Genomic DNA, 21,748 nt, shown 5'->3' on the forward strand with positions numbered 1-21,748 from the left:
TCTTCATTGTGGATACAGAAGCGTAGCGGGAATAATTGATAGAATAAACTGGGCTGCGCGATTCTGAACAGATTCAAGGGAAGCGATTAGTATGGATTGACTGGGGTCCCAGATGCTGGATGCTGTCAGGATTGGGAGCTCAATCCCATCGCTCGTGATCCGTTGTCAAGATTGGAGTCCGGCATGAATTCGAAGGTAGCTGGCCCATGCCGTCGTCCAACTTATCCATGTTCCTCGAGAACGAGGAATATGGGTTTATTTACCGTATTTATATCAGTCTAACATGACTGTTTGAGAAAGTACATCAGTCTAACATGACTGCTTGAGAGAGAGCCTCAGTCCAACATGACTGCTTAAGAAAGGTGTCTCAGTTCAACGTGGCTGCTTAAGAGAAGAGTGTCGAGCATCCGCAGAACAGCAGTTTTTTAAACACTCGGTTCTCCCGCGATACAAGGTGACGCGAACGTTCGTTTAGTCATCGCAAACTAGCCGCCTCTCCGCAGGACGGTTTACACACACACATCCACGCACACACGTGTTCACGGTCCGAAACCGACACCACACGAATTTCGTAGAACTCGGAGCCGTTCCGCGTAGCGCGTTGTCTTGCGTCTTGGTGGGTGCGTGGGAAGGAGCCTCCGTTGGCGTTCCCGCGGCAGCTCCCCCGCCCGTAGGAGATCAGGTCCGCGTTGTCGTGTTGCGCACAAAGCCTGCTTCGTCGAACTCCTTCAGTCACAACGCATCCTAGCTGGAGCGACGGAGAGTGGAGGATGCGCGTATTGATACCGACAAAATGTCGACTTAGCCACGCCGTGGCTAGAGGTTGGCGGCGCCATTCCAAGATGAGGTTGCCACCGCTGGCGTAACTAGCTGGCAAAGTTGCAGTGCAGCTGGCTGTTCTTAACAATGCATATTCCAGTTTTGGACGGACTAAAGTTTTATAAAGAATTAATTTTAAGGAAGACGGCGCTTTGGGAAAGTTATGGCGCAGGTAGCCAAGAGTGCGGTTAGCATTGCGGGTTACATAATCAACGTGCACGTTCGAGGATAGGTCGTTAGTAATATTAATGCCCAGGTATTTTTAGAGGTAACGGGATTCAAGGGGGCTCCTTTAAGGTAATAGCTGTGGTTTGTACTGTGAGGGCGCCGGGTTATTCTCATGGTTTTACATTTATTAACGTTTAATTGCATAAGCCATTTTTCACACCATAGAGATAATTGATCGAGATCTTTTTGGATATTTAGTGAATCAGATACATTTTATTTTGTTGTAAATTGCGCAGTCATCTGCAAAAAGCTTAATTGATGAAAAAACAATACTGTCAGGAAGATCATTTTTATATGTACAAGAAACAACAAGGGGCCCAGTACAGACCCCTGTGGTACGCCGGACGTAACAGAAAACAGCGGAGAAGAATAATCGTTAGCAGTTACATATTGAGTACGGTTTGAAAGAAAGTATTTAATCTAGTTAAATACGCTAGTGTCGATATGAAGTTTACTAAGCTTGAAAAGGAGTGAGTCATGAGGTACTGAGTGAAATGCCTTTGCGAAATCGAGAAAAATGCAGTCTATATCGAAACCGAGGTCACTAGCTATATATAGATCATTAGTAAACGTTAGTAGTTGGGTCTCACACGAAAGCATTTTCCTAAATCCATGTTGAGAATTATTAAAAAAAAAGAATTGTTCTCGAAACATTCAATTAGCTGCGAATGTATGATGTGTTCTATCATTTTGCATGGTATGCTAGTCAGTGAGATCGGATGATAGTTATCTGCTGAATGAACATTACCCGATTTTAAGATACGGATCACCTTTCCCACCTTCCAGTCGCTGGGTAATGTGGAACACCGTAACGATTGTTCACAAAGTTTTGACAGTATAATTGCTGAGTACACTGCGGTTATTTTTAGCATCTTTGAGTTGAGTAGGTCAGCACCAGCGGAAGAGGATATCTTCAGATTGTCAATGAGCTTGGTAACGCCAACCCAATCTATAACAATCGGGTCCATAGGGGGAAAGCTTTGGTCAGGTAAACGGAGTAATAATGCAAGGGCAGCTATATTGAAGACGCAAACAAATGCGTTGTTTAAGACTGTGCAAGACTGGCTTAGAGGAAGCATAGTGTCATCGCCATCAGATAACTGTATGAGTCGTGTTGTTGAACCACTGACAATGCTCCAAAATTCGCGAGGGTTTGTTCGAAGTACCCATGGCAGGGTGTTGTTAAGAAAAAAATCTTTTGCGCACTGAATCGCACCGGTATATTCTTTATGAACTCGCTGATATGCTGCGCAATGATGAGTATTGTTAGTTCGCTTTGCGCGACGGAACATTCTTTTCTTTTTATTTGATAGACCCTTTAACGGACAGTTGAACCATGGTTACCGGGAATTGTAAATGATTGTCTTTTTCGGAATATATCGTTCAACGAGATGTAGAATCTTTTCTTTATACCTGGTCCAGTTTTCTTCTATGGAATGTTTGTCGAAGTTGCTGATATAGCCTTCTGTAAATAATTTTAACTCAGCTATTATTGAACTTGCATCAGCTCTATTGTAGTCCAGTATTAGTTTATATTTTTTCGCATTTCTGTTTGGTGTTTTTAAGGTAAAGTGAATCGATGAATGGTCACTTAATCCTGGGAGGTAAGTTAACTCAGAAACTAACTCTGGAATCGTACTAAATAGTAGGTCAAGAATACTGGAAGATGTTGCGGTTGTACGAGTCGGCTCATGACCGAGTTGAGTAAGTTTAAAGTCAGGACAAAGATTAAGGAATTGGATACATTCAGATGAAACGCTTTTTACGGTAGTGGAATCGTTGTTCCATAGCATTGTAGGAAAGCTGAAGTCGCCCAAAATAAACAGAGGCGAATTGGGAAACCTAATTACAAGGCTATTAAAGACATCGTAAAGATCGTTACAAAACGAAGATGAGGCAGCTGGAGGACGGTACAATGCACAGAAAATAAATTCATGATTTTCAATAGATACACTTATGCAAACAACTTTCAAAGACGATACGACTGGAACAGCCGAGGATGCGAGCATGTCACTAACAGCAATAAGTACACTCCCCCAGATCGGACGTCACGGTCCCAGCGGTATATATTGTAATTCTTTTCACATTGGAATATTTCGGCGTCCATTATCTTAGCAGAGAGCCAGATCTCAGTTATATCAATTATATCAGCAGTGCATGAATCTATGGCTGATGATAAGGCGACACGTTTGTTAAGAACGCTTCGCGAATTAGTAAAAAGCAGCGATACATCGTTTCCGTCTTTCTTAACCGTTCTCAGCTATGATGAACTTGAAGTTGTGCCGCCATTGCCCCGCGCGTGCGTCTTAGCAACAGGTTCTATTTCCTGCACCGAGTCAGTATCTGCGCAGTAAGCATGCATTTTATTATTCATGATGAGTTTGTTATGTCGCAGTGAACATGACTGGCCCTTCGACTTACTAAATTCAATCAACTTCTTACGCGATCGACGGTTTGATCTACAAAAATCTTCAGCGACAGTTATGCCGGAGATTTGAATTTTAATTCTTTGGGAGAAGATCGTGTCCTTGAGGTTCGCTGAACAGAATTTGGCAATAGTAGGGCATGGTTTGCTGTAATTAAAACTGCCCTAGTCTGTGTGCTCTAGAAATATCGCCATCGGATAATTGCAAGTTAAGCTGTCTTGAGAGCAAATCACGCACAGTGCTTTCTAACTGAGCCCATGTTTCAGCTGAATTGTCAGGGATGCCGTAAAAAAAAAAAAAGGTTGTTGCGTCTGGAATGGTCTTCCAAGTCGTCCAGACGGGATTGTATTAAAACGTTCTGTCTCTGGACTACCTCTGATACAATGCTCGAGGTTTCAGTTTCAGATCTATTGCATTCAATATTTTCAACGATTGCCTCAAGAGCAGTCGACCTATTCGTCACGTCGCAAACTTTGTGTGCCAGCGCTTCTCGGTTATCTTTCAGCTCATGGAAGGCATCCATTAATTCCTTGTGGCGTGTGTCAACCTTTCCACAGAGGGCTGCAATGGCAGTTAGCACATCACTATGGGTAGGTCCGCGATTCATTTCAATATCACTGCAGACCCGCAGTTGTTTCGTAACAAGTACACATTCACATATTGTTATGAACAAAGCACTTGGGCACGGGCGAAGCAGCAGGCAGGCATTATTCGTATGCTTGGAATAAATCGTTAAGCAATTACTAACCTGCATATAGTAGAAAAAGGGATTCGTGAGCGACGACTGCATCGCTGCCGCTGTCCCTTGCCCACTGAAGAAAGGTAGCCGAGGTCCGTCTCTTATGCTTTGGTAGGACAGCGCTGTCGATGATGACGCCCTTTCGTCATCAGTAATGAAGAATGTGATTCTGCGCATGTCCGTGTCGTGTAGGCTACAACAGGCGATCGCCGGTTCCAATACCAAACGCTCAGGTAGTAGTGGTGCCGACATTGTCGCTGACAGCTCAGGAGACCGAGGAAGCCATGGTACGAGCAGCACGACAAAACTGCACATAGTAGTAAAGGTGATTCGTGAGCGACGACTGCATCGCTGCCACTCTCCCGTGCCCATTGAAGAAAGGTAGCCGAGGTCCGTTTCTTATACTTTGGTAGGATAGCGCTGTCGATGATGACGCCATTTCGGCATCACAAATGAAGAAGATGGCCCCGCATGGGCGTTTGCATCAGCAGGCGTTTGGTGTGTTGCGACACCACGTACCCGAGCACACGAGGGTTGGACCGTCCCACGTATAACCGTGTGCGTCTTAGCCGTGTCCGGGGAAAAGAGGATCCTGGGGGTTCGGCCAATGCCGGGTGTTCCGACCTTTAAGGCCCCTCGGTGGCGGCAACACACCCCTTTGGCCTCGGCTTCACGTAGACGGCACCCCAGGACTGACCTACCCGGGGGAAATCGGTAGTCGCCGTTTCCTGTCCTCTGCGATCTTCGTCTTTCTCTTTCGCCTTTTTCATCTTTCCTTTCTTCTATTCATTTCTTTTAATTTCCTATTTTCTGGGAGGCAAGGGTTAACCTTGAGTAATATGTACAGTCTTGGGTATGTATATATTAGGTTATAGTAGGGATGTACCGCTGGCGTATGCAGAATAGAATATTTCTAATCTTGTGACGTCCCCAGGTTGGGCTCGGAGGTGGGTGGCTGGCATTCCTGTGGAATACAGTAATCATATATATGGCTTCTAGTTGCCCCCACTCCCTGATCGCTCCCTGAAGAGGGGGCGCACCGATGAAACCTTCAACTTTCTCTTGAAACCGAAAGAAATTTTTCCCAAATACCATGTAATACACAGTCAGCATGAATCCAAGACGGTCCGCACAATATCCCCATTTGTTGTCGCAAAATGTTTGCCAGAAGCAATCGGCCCTGGTTACAAAGTAACTAAAATGGGAAGCGGCGACCTTCTTCTCGAAGTGCGTGACAAGCTCCAATACAGTAAATTGACTAAACTTGTTGCGTTTGGTGACATTCCTGTCTCTGTGGGACCCCACCGGTCTATGAACACTGTGCGTGGTGTTATTTCTGATGACGACCTCCTTGAACTTAGTGAGAGCGAGCTGTTGGAAGGATGGCAAGACCAAAGCGTGGTAAAGGTGCAACGAATTAAGTTAAGGCTCGACGACAAGGAAATTCCAACAAAGCATCTAATAATAAGATTTGGAACAAGTGACCTACCTGATTCATTAGAGACGGGATATTGTAAACTACGCGTACGACCGTACATTCCCAATCCGCGCCGATGTTTCAAGTGTCAGCGTTTTGGGCATGGGTCTCAGAGTTGCTGAGGGCGTGCTACTTGTGCAAAATGTGCATCTAAAGACCACACATCAGACAGCTGTTCTTCCACAACCCACTGCGCTAACTGTGACGGAGACCACCCCGCCTCTTCCCAATCGTGCCCGTCATGGAAGAAAGAAAAACAAATAATCGAACTGAAGGTCAAACTAAACATTTCTTTTCCAGAAGCGCCCAAGTGTTTTAGTGTCCAGAGCCAATCGAATCCGTTCTATATATGTGACGCGCCGCGGGGCAGTGCCACATCTTCTGGCGGCCGCGCAAGTCACACCGAGTGTGACGGCAGTTACGCCAGCAGCCCCCCTGGCGGGAGCAGCCACTGCTGTTCCGCCCCCTACCACGAACGGCCAGCACACCTCCGAGCATGCCGGTCCCAGGCCCACTGCTCGTGCAGACAGGCCCGAAAAACCCCCGCGCGTGTCCGCTGAGCGGGCGCATCCAGCGCCTCTGACGAGGCGATGGATGTAACAAAAACTTCTCCGGCGTCTCAGACGCCGAAAGAACGTCGTTGCTCCCTGGAGCGCGCCAACAAAAAAAGAATTACCGCGCATCAACGGGCCTGGAAAGGCCTCGTGAGCCAACCTAATTGATATCTCTTATAAACACACCATAAAACACTTCCAATGTGGCCACACAGATAATGCATTGGAATGTGAGAGGTCTAATACACAATCTTGATGACATTAAGGAACTCCTTCGCAAGTTTAATCCAAAGGTGCCGCGTGTGCAAGAGACACACCTCAATCCTTCACATATCAACTCTCTCAAACAATATGCCATTTACCGCAAATATCGCAGTGACGCTCTCGCCTCGTCAGGTGGTGTTGTTATTATAGTTGATAAGGGTATCGCCTGCAAGCATTTACATCTGCAAAGGCCCCTTGAGGCAGTGACAATCAGAGCCGTGCTATTTGATAAGCTAGTTACAGTTAGCTCTCTCTACATCCCTCCGAGCCATCAACTTTCAGAACAGAATTCGAGAGCTTTATCGCAGAACACCCCGAACCTTACATTGTAGTGGGCGATTTAAATGCACACAACACCCTCTGGGGAGGTTGTCGTTGTGATACAAGCGGGCGCCTATTAGAAGACTTCCTTTTATCTTCCGATGCATGCTTACTAAACGAGAAATGACCCACATTCTACAGCGTGGCGAACAAAACGTTCTCATCAATTGACTAAAGTATAACATCAAGTACACTAGTGCCATACCGGGAGTGGAATGTGATAAAAAATCCATATGGGAGTGACCATTTCCCAATTGCCTTAAAATTAACAAAAGGCGATAACTGTACCCCACATCTACCACGTTGGAACGTCGACTGTGCTGACTGGAAACGATACAGAGAGCTGTCACATTTGACCTGGGATGACATCTGTACTCTCTCAATCGATGATGCAGTGTCATATTTGACGGCATTTATAACTGACGCTGCATCAATATGTATCCTTTAATCGAACCGAAGGCCCTCTAAACAACGTATTCCTTGGTGGAATGAGCAGTGTAAGGAAGCTCGCAAAAATCAAAATAAGGGTTAGAGTCGCCTTCGCGACTGTCCAACTACCGAGAACTTGATTAGCTTCAAGAAAACGAAGTCCGAAGGTAGAAGAACGCGCTGCCTAGCCAAAAGAGAAAGCTGGCATGAATACTATAAGAACTGATCAAACACCTACACCCTGAAACCCACAAAACAATACTGTTACTATTTACCTCCGTGTTCTCTGGCGCCTGCATTCAGTCCACCTAGAAAGAAGCAATAATTATTCCAATATTAAAAGATGGCAAGGACCCAACTTCGGTCAGCAGTTATAGGCCTGTAGCCTTGAGAAGTTGCCTATGTAAATTGTTCGAGAAAATATTAAACCGGCGCCTACTTCATTTCCTTGAAAGTAACGCTATTAGACCCCCTACCGTGTGGTTTCAGGGAAGGTATATTTAGAACAGATTACCTTGTGTGCATCGAAACGAATATTTGTAATACTTTTGTGCATAAGCAGTCGTTCTTGTCGGTATTTATTGATATATAAAAGGGATATGACACCACATGGTGCTTCAGAATTCTCCGTGACCTGGCTGAAATGGGAATCAAAGGCAATTTGCTGAATGTCATCCAAAGTTACCTGTCTATGGGCAGTTTCCGTGTTATAGTTGGTGGCGTGCTTAACTGCACTCTATTCGTTGTAAAAATGAACTCGCTGCATACTATCATACCACGTACAATGTTTTATTCGGTGTATGTGGATGAAGTGCAAATAGGTTTTAAATCATGTAGTATTTCCATCTGTGACTGACGTGTACAGCTTGTGCTGAAGAGAAAGGGTAGTAATTAAACCCGCAAGAAAGCACATGTGTTCTCTTCTCGAACAAGAGAGGTATATTACCTGACCCCGCTATTCATCTTAATCGACAACTGATCCATCTGAGCTACGGACATAATTTTTGGGCCTCATTTTACACTCTAAATACACTTTCCCTCTCGGCGTTGCGGGGGAATTGTGTTTAGGACGCAATGTTTGAACGCATTATGTTTAAGTCACACAGGGCGGAGCATATATCGAATCATTAGGGTCTCGCCAACTATGGCGCCATAACTGCCAAGAATATGTGATGAGATATTGACGGCACTGAAAAGACCAAGATCTAAACCCTATAAATTCGAGCTTCGTGGCGTAAGCGCGAATCATTATTTTAAATTGGCACAGAAAGTCGCGATAAACGATATGTCACGTCCATTCCTGGTACAAGATTGGTTTTAGAGCCGGATGCTGACCACGAAGGCACTTATTACGCAATTACGCTGTTAGCTGGTGTCTCTCACGTATCGTTTAACATCGCAGTCTTGGCAGCGCAGTCTTTAACAACGCAGTATATAGGCGTGTGCGCGTTACTTCCACGCGTATTCGACCTGAAAAAGTCCAGACAAACAAGGCACGCTACCTTCGCGGCAGCGATTGGAACGGGATAACAATGGCCGTGGCGAACCGTGATGCCGCTTATTGCAGGTCACCGCGCATTAGTGCTTTTGTTGTTGTTACTTATAATGCAATACTAAATCTTTGACTGTTTTCAGTAGAAAAGTGGCGTTATTTTTACGTAACGGCTTGTGGTGATAGGTAGCAGTGGCGTAGCCAGGAGGCGGTACACCAGGGACGTGCCCCCCCCCCCCTCCCTAAATTCCTGGTTTAGTAGCGCCTCCCTCTTACAGTTCCTTTTCATGGGCATCCCTCATAGGTATCGTTTAATATTGCACACTTTGTTTTATAAAGGCGTTTGTCCTAGTAGGCTCTATAAATTTGGCGTATGAGTGAGTACGCCAAATTCTGTGGTCCCCCTGTGAGAACAAATTGAGGTCCGTAAAGGTGGACTAGCATATTATAACGGTAAAGGCGGACTACTTTGGTAAGGCTCGAAAATATCGTGTCAGCGCTTCTGTAATGTCAAGCGTCCTCTGACGGCCGAAACCGCCCCGTGCACGCCTGGTACCTCCTCAAGTAAAGGTTCTCCGCGCAATGGGGACCGCGAGTGGCAGCTCGGCGGAGCAGTCGTGCCAGGAGGACAAGGCGACCAAGGAGTTCTTCGCCTGCGGCCTTCTCTTCAACGTCATTGTGAGCCGCAACCCGCCCAAGGAGAGGATCTGCACGTGAGTCTGTCACCGACGTTTACCCACCAATAGAGGAAGGGAAAAACGAGGAGGGAGCATTGAGTGACTCGAATGGAGCCCGACAAGTCGGCTAAGGTGAATCAAAAAGTTGGAACGCCGTACAACCTCTAGTTGAAGTGGGTCAAAGACAATGTATTCCTGCTAATTTTGGGGGGTGGGAATGGGACGTGAAATTTAGCCTGCAATACGGTACAAATAACTTGCTAAATAAATTAAATGAACAAGGAAGAGACAGAATACAGGCATATAATCAACATTTATTAATGTAATTGTTTCAATAGCCATGTACGTCGATCTTGCCTTCGTGAGCGTCGACGCTTACCAACGCGAACATACCAACGGAAACAGCTTTAGACTGTGCTATCTCCGGGATAGGCTCATATTTAAAAAAAAAAAGCTGTGCTTTTCCGGAATCGGCCAACGAAAAAGGCTATAAATCCAGATTTTCATACTGAAAGAACGGGGCAACTCACTAAAGAAGACGTCTCTAAAACTCACCCACATTTTGCTGCTCTCTCGCTAATCCCCGTATTTAGAAACACACCTTCTGTTGAAGCCCATGCTTGTCCTGATCAAAGTGACGCCTGGCGTGAAGGTGTATACGATGTTCAATCCGTTTCCTTCGGTGCGTTCACGACAGTCTGTGGCCTGTCGTGAACGTAACTTGAAGCATGGGCTTCCAGTTAAGACGTATTTCCGAATACGGGGCTAAGTTACCGACATTGTTTTTTTTTGTAGGGCGTACAGGAACATGGAGAAGTGCACGAGGGACCTGCAGTGTGCGAACTCTGCGGCCACCTTCAACGTTCACTCCATGCGCGTGGCGGACGTGCTGCTTAGCCCGTACGACAAGTACTGCCGCGGCTTCGTGGGTTCGGACATGACGAACCGCACCGTGCCGCCGCCACCCGCGGCCACGACCCCGCCGGTATGCGACGAGGAGCTGTACATGCAGCAGTACTTCGAGTGTGGCCTCATGTACATGTTCGGCTTGCCCGGGGCTAACGAGACCGAGTACAAGACTAACAAGAGCCTTATTTGCTCGTAAGTGTATCCGTGGCGGAGAAGCCTTGCCAACTCCCTTATACCCAGCATTTCAGCGATGACTTCAAGCACGTCAAGGAAGGCTGCGCCAAGGGTAACGTTGGTATTGCTCGGCGATGCCTTTATACCTGCCAGCTCTCCCCAATTTTTCGTTATGTTTACGAATGTGCGCCCGTTTTGTGGTTTCAGGAATGTCGCATCAAGTTTTACGAAAACTCATTTTCTTTGCGAGAATGTTCGCACGACGTTCGCCGTGATTTCGGCTTCAAGTGTCGTGATGGCGACAGGATGCAAGATAGATAATTGCTTCAAGCAAGTTTATACAAACTATTTGTTAAAGCACGCGAAATTGTCCGTGCTCCCTGTGATGTAGAAACAGTTTGTTGCTTCCCATTATTTGATTTTCTGAGTTTGTAGCTCATCCATGTTCAGCGTCTAAAGTTAAATCCTCGTTACTTGTACACGTGTACTTATGAAAGCTGTAGAAAAATGAGCGCCATCTCCCCCGCTTCCCACCGTGCGCAGGATGTTAGGAATTATAATGTCCACAGAATGGCAGGTATGCCACATTGCTCGTATCGGAGACATGGGAGTTAGTTTTCTATGGCAGTTACTTTTTCAAAGGAGAAAAAGAACAATGACAAAAAAGTGAGTCTTATCGAGCTTTTGACAGGCCTGAAAAACTTTACGTAGCATACAATAAAGAGCTTGAAAATACTCAAAAGAAAGGAAAGTGGCAGAACAGAAAAGAGCTGCATGTGTAATGAGTATGTTCAGCTTAGCAAGAGTATGTGATATCACACAACCTTGTGTCAGCACCACAAGTAGAAAATAATCTTTTAAAGTACAAAGTGTGTAAGCACGCGCACTATCATTTCGATAGTAACTGCATAGCATTTTAGTTAATTATTCATCACAGCTTCTCTTTTTAAATAACTCTGTAGCACGAGAGGGAGGGAAAAAAATTTAGGTCTTGATTTGAATGTAACAGCCATTTGAATACAACACACGAGGGCGAATCAGAACTACTTTGCCTCTATAATTTATTAGCCGAAATCAGGTACGTACTTGTAATTACAGATATACAGACTACTCCACGTACGTTACAGCATTTTCCACATAGTCCCCACAGCGGTTCGCACAGTTGTCCCATCGCAGCACTAAATTTGAGATGTCTTTGAGGTAGAATTTGTCCGGCTAGCTGTGCAACGATTGTCACATTCATGTCGTGGCTTCGCTGCAAACGAATCGCTGTCTTGCCAGTGTAATATGCGGATTAATTACGAGACACTAGGCACAGTCTAATTGCACCGGCAGTACACGAACGCTGATCACGCACAAATCAGCACAAGAGCCCTCTTCGTCGTCCTCCTCTTCACTACAATGGCCCCCGGGAGAGAAGAGAAGCCATCTTGGCGACTTACGGCGTAGGTATGATGAGGGGGTCATAGTACGGCTTAAGTCGGTTGACATGAACCGTGTCGCGCCCGCGATGCCTAAGGTCGGGTAATGGTGTCACAGGTTCTACGACGTAGGTGACAGCGGATGTACGGTCTATGACGCGGTAGGGGCCATCATAGCGTGCAAGTAGTTTAGTTGAAAGGCCAGGGCTATGACGTGGGACCCACGACCAAACAAGGGAACCAGTCGGAAAAAGTGGTGTAAGCGCGCCACTGTCATGCTGCAGCTCTTGACGACCTTGAGCAGCGGTCGTAAGTGTTCACGCGAGCTGCCTACAGTCCTCGGCGTATTTGGCGGCTTCAGACACAGGCGTGCATGCGGAAGCATCGGGTCGGTATGGTAGCAGTGTGTCCATAGTACACGAGGGCTCTCGTTCATACAGCAGAAAAAAGGGCGAAGCGCCAGTGGTAGCTTGTGTGGCCGTATTATAGGCCTACGTGACGAACGGCAAAACAGTGTCCCGGTTACTGTGGCCCGAGGCGACGTACATAGTTCAACATGTCACCGAGTGTGCGGTTGAACCACTCTGTCAAGCCGTCCATTTGCGGGTGGTAGGCTGTAGACTTGCGGTGAACGATGCTGCATGCAGCGAGAAAGACTTGGATTACTCTGGACAAGAAGACACGTCCCCTGTCGCTGAGCAGTTCGCGTGATGCGCTATGTCGAAGCGCGAAGTTCCGCAAGATGAAAAAATTGGAGGACGCTTAAGCTTCGCATTCAAGAGTGGGACGCGACATCGTTCCCGTCGACCCGCCAAGGGGTATAAGACAATGCGCTACGGCACAGCGATCACTTACGATGCGCCCCGCATCGGACTTAGCGCCCACCTATCACGCGGTGAGCGTCGAGCAACGCAGCGTTCGGCGCGGCAACGAAACGTGCGCCTGAGCGAACGGAACGAACCAAAGAACTCGGTGTCTCGGAGGGGAAACGATCTACGCCAGCCAAACGTCGTGATCGGCACGGGCAGAGAGATAGATAGTAATCTAAACCGGGAGCACGGCGAAGCGTCGTCAGGGGAGAGGGAGTCCCGCGACGCGCCTGGCAGCGGTCCCAATGCGCGCGCGGCGCGCCTCCTGTCGGGGCAGCGCCATACATTGAGAGGAGGGGGTCTTCTGTGTTTGCCGCAAGATGGCTCTGCGTGTGCGGAAAGCGCAGAAGAAATGCAGCGGAAACGCACTTCGCAACTCGTGTAATTGTGACTTCTGTACGTTACATGTTCATAATTACCGATATACACCGCAGTACAACTTTCCACGGCTCGTTTCGAAGGCAACACCGCATTCACTAGAGGCGCGTTTGCACTGCTTGGAAGCATCGAACTCGTGGCTGAGTGGTAGCGTCTCCGTCTCACACTCCGGAGACCCTGGTTCGATTCCCACCGGACCAATCTTGGAAGTTGCTTTTTATTTATGAAGCGCCTGCCGTGATTTATCGCTCACGGGCAACGCCGCAAACGCCGACACCGACGCCGACGACACCGGCTTTTCTGCGACACGAGCTCCTTAACGCTATCGCGTTAAAACGCAACTTCGGGCGCAGAGGCTGTCGGGAGTGCGGTAGTCTCGGCGTAGCGCGTCAAGTGGTCCACACCTACAATTATGCAACGTTTACCCGAAGAGCTGCAAGGAAGTGGCCCGTATAGGTCTGTGCCGACGCTGTCGAAGGGTCGAGACGGGCAGGGCAGCGGCTGTAGCTCACCAGGAGGGCGCTGTGGAATTTTACGTCGTTGGCACGGCGTGCAAGCGCGTACGTACTGCCGGACGAATTGATACATGCCGTGCCAGTAGAAACGCTGCCTTAGCCGAGTATACGTTTTCAGAACGCTGGCGTGAACATTATGAGGAGCAGCATAAAAATAAGCGCATATGTCAGAACGCATGTGTCGTGGTATCACGAGGAGCCATTTGCGACCATCAGGCAAATAATTTCTGCGGTAAAGGACGTTGTCGCGTACCGCAAAGTGAGCGGCTTGGCGACGAAGTGTTCCAGAAGAGGGTGTGGCGGATGGGTCGTGGAGGAAATTCAGCGTAGTTGAAAGCAGGGGATCCTTACGTTGCTCGTCCGGCATATCAGTGACGTTGAAGGCTGACATAGATGCGAAGAGTGGAGACACTGAAGCCACATCATAAGGTAGCGGTGATCGGGAAAGCGCATAGGCGTCAGAGTGCTTTGTTCCCGATCGGTAGACAACGTGGATGTGATATTCTTGTAAGCGAAGTGCCGATCGGCCTAGGCGACCTGATGGACCCTTCAACGAGGACAGCCAGCAGAGGGAATGGTGGTCGGTGACAATGTCAAAAGGGCGACCATATAGGTATGGATGAAATTTGACGAGCGCCCAAATAGTGGTCAAGCACTTCTTTTCTGTTACAGAGTAGTTGGCTTCTGCCTTCCTTAGCGGCTCGCATACGCCGCGACGTACTCCTCATAGCCATCTTTCTATTGTGCGAGGACTGCACCAAGTCCGATACCGCTGGCATCCGTGTGTACCTCTGTAGGCGCTGTGGGATTGTAGTGTCGAAGAATCGGTGGCGAAGTGAGTAGTCGACGTAGTTGCTTGAAGGCGTCGTCACAGGAAGTGGACCACGTGGAGATGCGATTGGTAGCGGTGAGCAAATTGGTCAGTGGTGCGATGATAGTTGCAAAATTGCGCACAAAACGCCGAAAGTAAGAGCAGAGGCCTATAAAGCTGCGGAGTGCCTCAAGAGTAGTGGGCATCGGAAACTCTGCGACCGCGCGAAGCTTGGCTGGGTCAGGAAGTACACCGTCCTTTGATAACAACGTTTACCAATAAATATTGTTAACTTGCGGGCAGCAAAACGGCACTTTTGGATGCTGAGTTGGAGGGCAGCAGAGGTGAGGCAGGTCAGGATCTCACGCAAGTGAACGAGGGGCGTCGGGAAACCTGGCGAAAACACCACGATATCGTCAAGGTAGCAGAAGCATGTTTTCCACTTGTAGTTAAGAAGGATGGTGTCCATCATACGCTCGAAAGTAGCGGGCGCGTTGCAGAGCTCGAATGGCATTACGGTAAGTTCGTACAAGCCGTCGGGGGTGATGAAAGCTGTCTTCTCACCGTCATCTTCTGCCATCGGCGCTTGCCAATAGCCGGAGCGAAGATCGAAAGATTAGAAGTACTCCGCACCTTGTAAGAAGTCGAGGGCGTCATCTATCCGAGGCAGCGGATAGACATCTTTACGAGTGATCTTATTGAGTCGACGGTAATCCACACAGAAGCGTATTGACCCGTCCTTCTTGCGTACTAATACTAGAGGAGACGCCCAAGGACTGTGGGAAGGGCGAATGACGCCACAGTGCAGCATATCGTCGACCTGCTCGTTAATGGTTTGTCGCTCGGCTGCCGACACGCGGTATTGTCGCTGGCGTAAAGGAGGATGGGAACCAGTGTGGACACTGTGAGTGACGGTTGCCGTGCGCCCCAGAGGTAGTTGTTTACAATCAAATGACGACCGAAAATTCTGAAGAAGCGCGAGAACTTGGTGGCGATACGGAGGTGGCAGATCGGCGTCTACGACAGATTCAAGAACGTCCAACGACAACAATCCCAATCATGATGACGATGACATGCACAGCGCGACAGAAGTGAGGGCGTCGAGCTCATAACAGGCCGTGTCGCCGGAAGCTTCGAGAATGTGAAGCGGGTCAAGGGGCTGAACACGCCCTATTGATTCGCCGCGCAGTAAGGTAACAGGGTACTGATACGGGTTACACACAAGCATAGAGGATAATCCAGATACAGTGGTGAGGACAGCAAACGGGAGAGGTAGGGCCTTGCGACGTAGAAAAATAGGCGACGGTGTAAAAAGTGCTGTAGCGTTTGGCGTGGTAGAGTAAGAGACGGACACAAGCACAGACATTTCGTGTGGTATGTCCGTATCGGATACAACGGTGAGCTTGGAGGCTTTATCTTCAGAAGGATCAGGCAGCGGGGAATCGGCAAGCGGGAAAAGCGCCACTTCAGCCGGAGCACAGTCGATGATTGCACAATGGTAAGACAAGTCCCAGCCGAGAAATATGTCATGTGAACATGAAGACAGCACGAAAGATTCAACAACGTAGACAATGCCGTCTATGACCACCCTTGCAGTACATCGAGCAAGCGGGGCTATATGCTGCGCAGACGCAGTGCGTAGAAGCATACCAGACAACGGCGTTGTGACCTTGTGGCGGTTACGACTATGCTTTTCGTCGATAACAGAAATTGCAGCCCCAGTATCAATAAGCGCAACTGCGGCGGCTCCTTCGACCAAAACGTTCAATAAATTGCGTGGCGACTGTGCAGGCCTTGTAGAAGTCGCGAAGCTTGCAGTTCGTGCCTGCGGAACTACAGCAACTAGTTTCCCTTGCTAAGTGACTGGCGGCGACGTAAGGGGGAAAGCGAGCGACGACGTGGTGACGGCGACCGATGCGTGCTGACAGGGCGTCGTGGAGGCGGCGAGAACTCTGGGTTGGGAAGCATCGTATGCCCGGTAGTATCGTCGGAATAGCCATATCCAGGTGTTGCGACAGCAGTGTTAGCAGGTGGCATGCGAAGATTGCAGAAGCGCGCGGTAAGGCCGGCGATACCGCAAGCGAAGCATATGGGCCGGTTGTCGCGTGTACGCCAAGGGGTTTGAACTGGGCGTCGAGACGGAATTGGGGGCGACGCGGGAAAAGATGCAGTGGGAAGTCGCATTGGCGCAGGAAACGCGAAAGTCGGCGGGGCTGGTCGCGCGGCGACTTCGGCATAGGTCAGAGGTGCAGCCACGGGAGGGCAGGGTTGAACTAACGGTAAAGACCCAGCAAGTTCCTCGCGAATGGCCCGCCTAATGGGAGCAACCAGAGATGTGTCAGGCTGGGGAGGTCGATCATTGAGGGGCATCATAGACAGTTGGCGCGCAACCTCCTCACGAATGAAATGTTTGATCTCCACAGAGAGCCATGCTGCTGGCGTGGAGATGGAGCGAAGCGCGAGGTCCCAGAGAGAGTCGCCAGGTGCAACAGCGCTGCGCGCAGGGACCCTTTGCCGACGCAGCTCATCGAAGCTCTGGCAAAGAGTGACGACAGCAGCGACAGAAGTAGGGTTGCACGCCAGGAGCATTTGAAATGCGTCGTCTTCGATGCCCTTGAGGATGTGCTTCACCTTGTCTTCTTCACTCATGGTGGATAGCAGGGAATGAAGCTGCAGATAGAAGCGCATCCATGGCAGCGCACAAAAGCATCACACACATAACACTTCCATACAAAGACAGCATCAGAGCGGTTCGTAAGGCCCTAGCATCAAAATGGCAACAAGAATGGAACTCGTGCGTAAATAACAAGTTACATATAACTAAACCCCTGCTTCGCGAGTGGAAATCATGCACTCACCAAGAACGGTTCTATGAGGTAATGTTATGTCGACTTCGAATTGGACACACGCATCTAACACACAACTTTTTACTTCGAAACGAAAGTCCACCAACATGCGAGAAATGTCACGAAACGCTCACAGTAACCCACATCATTATATCATGCCCACACACTGAAACACAGAGACAGAAACATTTCCAAAATTTGTATCACTTACATATACCTCTGCACCCTGCCTTAATATTGGGCGATGACCCACTAGTGCCATTCACTAACCAGTTCCAGTATTTAGGTGAAACCGATTATCTACATCGACTTTAAGGTAATAGAGCTATAACTACCTTAACATTGGATCTTATACTGTCCTGTGACTGGCGACGCATGGCCTTAATCGCTTTTGCGCATTAAACCCGAATTAACTAACATTCTAGGTAATTCACCCAGGCAATCTGCCCGTGGTTTGTCGGTACGTCTGTAACGCATAACACAATGCGCTCCATAAAGAAAAACAGGACAAATTGGAAAGAAAAATTCGAACAAATATGTTGGCGGTGGAGAGTTTCGAACCTATGAGCCCACGCTCAGAAATCACTGGTCTAAAGCACGCTTGCAGAAGGCGAATATATCTGAACCATGTGAATGTCTTATCGCGCAACATGGACGGACAAACAGTCATTGGGTTGATAAAGAGTGATGAGGGGCTATTTGCGGCTGATCGCTGTTGGTGATGGTTCGACGCAATTGGATATGCTCAATAGTGATAAGGGATCATCATCATCATCATCATCATCATCATCATCATCAGCCTGGTTACGCCCACTGCAGGGCAAAGGCCTCTCCCATATTTCTCCAACAACCCCGGTCATGTACTAATTGTGGCCATGCCGTCCCTGCAAACTTCTTAATCTCATCTGCCCACCTAACTTTCTGCCGTCCCCTGCTACGCTTCCCTTCCCTTGGAATCCAGTCCGTAACCCTCAATAACCATCGGTTATCTTTCCTCCTCATTACATGTCCTGCCCATGCCCATTTCTTTTTCTTGATTTCAACTAAGATGTCCTTAACTCGCGTTTGTTCCCTCACCCAATCTGCTCTTTTTTTATCCCTTAACGTTACACCTATCATTCTTCTTTCCATAGCTCGTTGCGTCGTCCTCAATTTGAGTAGAACCCTTTTCGTAAGCCTCCAGGTTTCTGCCCCGTAGGTGAGTACTGGTAAGACACAGCTATTATACACTTTTCTCTTGAGGGATAATGGCAACCTGCTGTTCATGATCTGAGAATGCCTGCCAAACGCACCCCAGCCCATTCTTATTCTTCTGATTATTTCTGTCTCATGATCCGGATCCGCAGTCACTACCTGCCCTAAGTAGATGTATTCCCTTACGACTTCCAGTGCCTCGCTACCTATTGTAAACTGCTGTTCTCTTCCGAGACTGTTAAACATTACTTTAGTTTTCTGCAGATTAATTTTTAGACCCACTCTTCTTCTTTGCCTCTCCAGGTCGGTGAGCATGCATTGCAGTTGGTCCCCTGAGTTACTAAGCAAGGCAATATCATCAACGAATCGCAAGTTACTAAGGTATTCTTCATTAACTTTTATCCCCATTTCTTCCCAATCCAGGTCTCTGAATACCTCCTGTAAACACGCTGTGAATAGCATTGGAGAGATCGTATCTCCCTGCCTGACGCCTTTCTTTATTGGGATTTTGTTGCTTTCTTTATGGAGGACTATGGTGGCTGTGGAGCCGCTATAGATATTTTTCAGTATTTTTACATATGGCTCGTCTACACCCTGATTCCGTAATGCCTCCATGACTGCTGAGGTTTCGGCAGAATCAAATGCTTTCTCGTAATCAATGAAAGCTATATATAAGGGTTGGTTATATTCCGCACATTTCTCTATCACCTGATTGATAGTGTGAATATGATCACACTATCATAATGGGATCATAATCATAATCATAAGGGATCATAATGGAGTAATTCTGAGAAGGTTGACAAGGGCCAATCAGAGTTCATAAGGGTCATGTCAAGTCCGATAAGGGTTGAGGAGGGTCGGATCATGTTCGATAAGGGGTTGATAAGTGTCGGAACAATCTTGATGAGGCTAATAACGACCGCGAAAGGACGATAACGGCTGGATCGAGTCTGATAAATTTAATCGCCACCTATAACGGTTGATAACGGTTTCCATACTGCTCGGATCAAAAGCCAAAAGAGATCACAAAGCTAATAAATCGCACATACTGACGTGTTCTTATTTATCCTTTTCTTGGGGACTGAATTTCACCCACCCACAACTTAAAGTTATGGCTCAGTGTAAGATGCGTCTGCATGGTTGGAACTATCTGGAATGCTATTGGTGATTCTATCCGTTGTCTCTTGTCTCCGAAGCTTGTGTAATCTGATTGCATGTGCGACGAATATTGTGTAGTACTTTCTCGAAGACACGTGGTCACCAGCGATTGCTCTGGAACCTTCGATGACTTATGTATAAAAGTCGACACGATTGACCGGCAGATCAGATTTCCACGATCGCTGACTGCACTCACCGTTATCGTTGTGCTTAGAGTGTAACTTTTGTAGGCACAGGTTTGTTAAGTAAAAAGCTAAGTTATTCGCCGTATTGCTGTGGTTTTCGCCGTCACCACTACGTGACAATATAATGAGCCCTCTGCTGCTTCGTCAATCACGGTAAACGTACGTCGTGTGTAATGCGTGGAGATGAGCAAGTGTCACAATTCTTGCGTATACCTAGACTCCATTGGAGTATTCGCATAATTCTTTTTCGGCTAGCAATGGCCTTGCAACACTAGACAGTTTTAATTGAACGTTAACCTAATAGCGCGTTTAAGGGAAGTAGCATAACCGTTCTGCAGAGAAACTTTGCAGAAAGCGAGTTTTAGTATAGCGTGGTAGCGACGTTTCCGTGCGGGATGCAATTTATTACACTTAAAATTTCTCATACTTATGTACCTAAGTGATTCTATCTATTCGCCAAGTTAGCTTGTCCGCAATTAAAACCGGGGGCGGGCTGTACTTATACTTTCCATATCTGCCGATCCGCGGTGAAATCAATACAAGCAGTACAAGTTGTCGACCATGACCTCCGAGATCTCCGGATGTCGAAGGCAATACGCCATTAGGCCTCGACGCCTTCGAAACTAGCAGCCATCTTGAAAACTCTGCAAGGCTATCCATAATACGCTATCATCGAAACGGTCTGAGACTAAGCGAAAGCCGCCTACACAGTCACTTACTGCGAAAGAAATAAATTTAAATGCGCAATGTCAATTTCACTTCGAAGCAGGCGGCTTGGACTGCCGCCATGCCTTATGTAATCTGTGTAAAACCACGCAAAGACGGTAACGTTAAATCGGAGAAATAGCGTGCGTACGCTGAACGCAATAGACTGTGTCGTTTAGCGTTCTGCGCATGCACATTTCGATCCCGCTCAACCGCTCTTGCGCTAAATTAAGCCTGTCTACTTTGATTGCGCTGTCGGCAAGTAACATCACCAGTGACACCCAGCGTTTTCCATCGTCGGTGACTGCGTGCGCTTCGAAATGCGCCTCGAAATACCAAGCTTGTTGGGCCTTCCGAAATTTCGTCGAATGAATGGATGGTATCTCCCGCTTGTATCAGGTAATGAGTCCGTCGTGCCATTCCTCGTTGTCATGCACTGCTGCCTCGCGGGAAGGAATCACAGCGCGATAACTCATATCCGTCAACGAATAGTTTTTTTTTTACTCGAAAGCGTTTCTTTTGATGCCGCCCTCCACGGGGAGGGTCTAGTGCGCACGGCTGAGCGCGATGCCGATTGCACGCATGATGTCGCCAAAGTGATCGGTACAAGAGACGCTAAAAACGTGCACCACCAGCTTCACGACGTTTTGTGCACTTGGCGCTGCCGGTTGCTAGACACTTGGTTGAGGGTTGCTGGAGGTGTCTGTGCAATGTGCTATGTAATTATTGTCCATAGCTCCGGCAGGGTATTAGGTTTGTTCTTGTACAGTCATCCTTTGATTACAGACCGCATGCGTTATTTGACGAGCTGCAGGTCTTGCGCTATCATATCCTACGTGATTTTGCGATGACATTCACAATAATCGCCACAATTTCGTTTATTTTCTCACTGTACTGTTACGTTCGAACGCCCATTACATGTACTCATCAGTAATGTTGGGTTATTGTACACTTGTCAAAGGAAAACGTGTTCATTTGCTCTGCACTCATGCTTACGCTCTCTGGCCGCACCTGTCCCCTGTGCCATAAAACAATAAAAGCCGTTCGTCATCTACATTCATGCGTTTCCTTGATCAGTCAACTGCGATGTAAGTAGTGCTTGAAAATTAGTTTCGTTGTTTTGATCACTGTCGTTACTACCGTCATTAGTTTTATCA

General features: G+C 47.7%; 1 protein-coding gene across 1 annotated transcript in view; it reads left to right on the forward strand.

Moving 5' to 3' along the window:
• Window positions 1-21,748, forward strand: part of LOC135897479 (uncharacterized) — a 128,409-nt gene that overhangs the window by 47,859 nt on the left and 58,802 nt on the right. The window contains exons 9-10 of the mRNA XM_070525235.1: window positions 9,315-9,462; window positions 10,222-10,527. Coding sequence (XP_070381336.1) covers window positions 9,315-9,462; window positions 10,222-10,527 — 454 coding nt within the window. The remainder of the gene's footprint in view (window positions 1-9,314; window positions 9,463-10,221; window positions 10,528-21,748) is intronic.

Source organism: Dermacentor albipictus, chromosome 9, assembly GCF_038994185.2.
Source record: "Dermacentor albipictus isolate Rhodes 1998 colony chromosome 9, USDA_Dalb.pri_finalv2, whole genome shotgun sequence".
Classification (NCBI taxonomy): Eukaryota; Metazoa; Arthropoda; class Arachnida; order Ixodida; family Ixodidae; genus Dermacentor; species Dermacentor albipictus.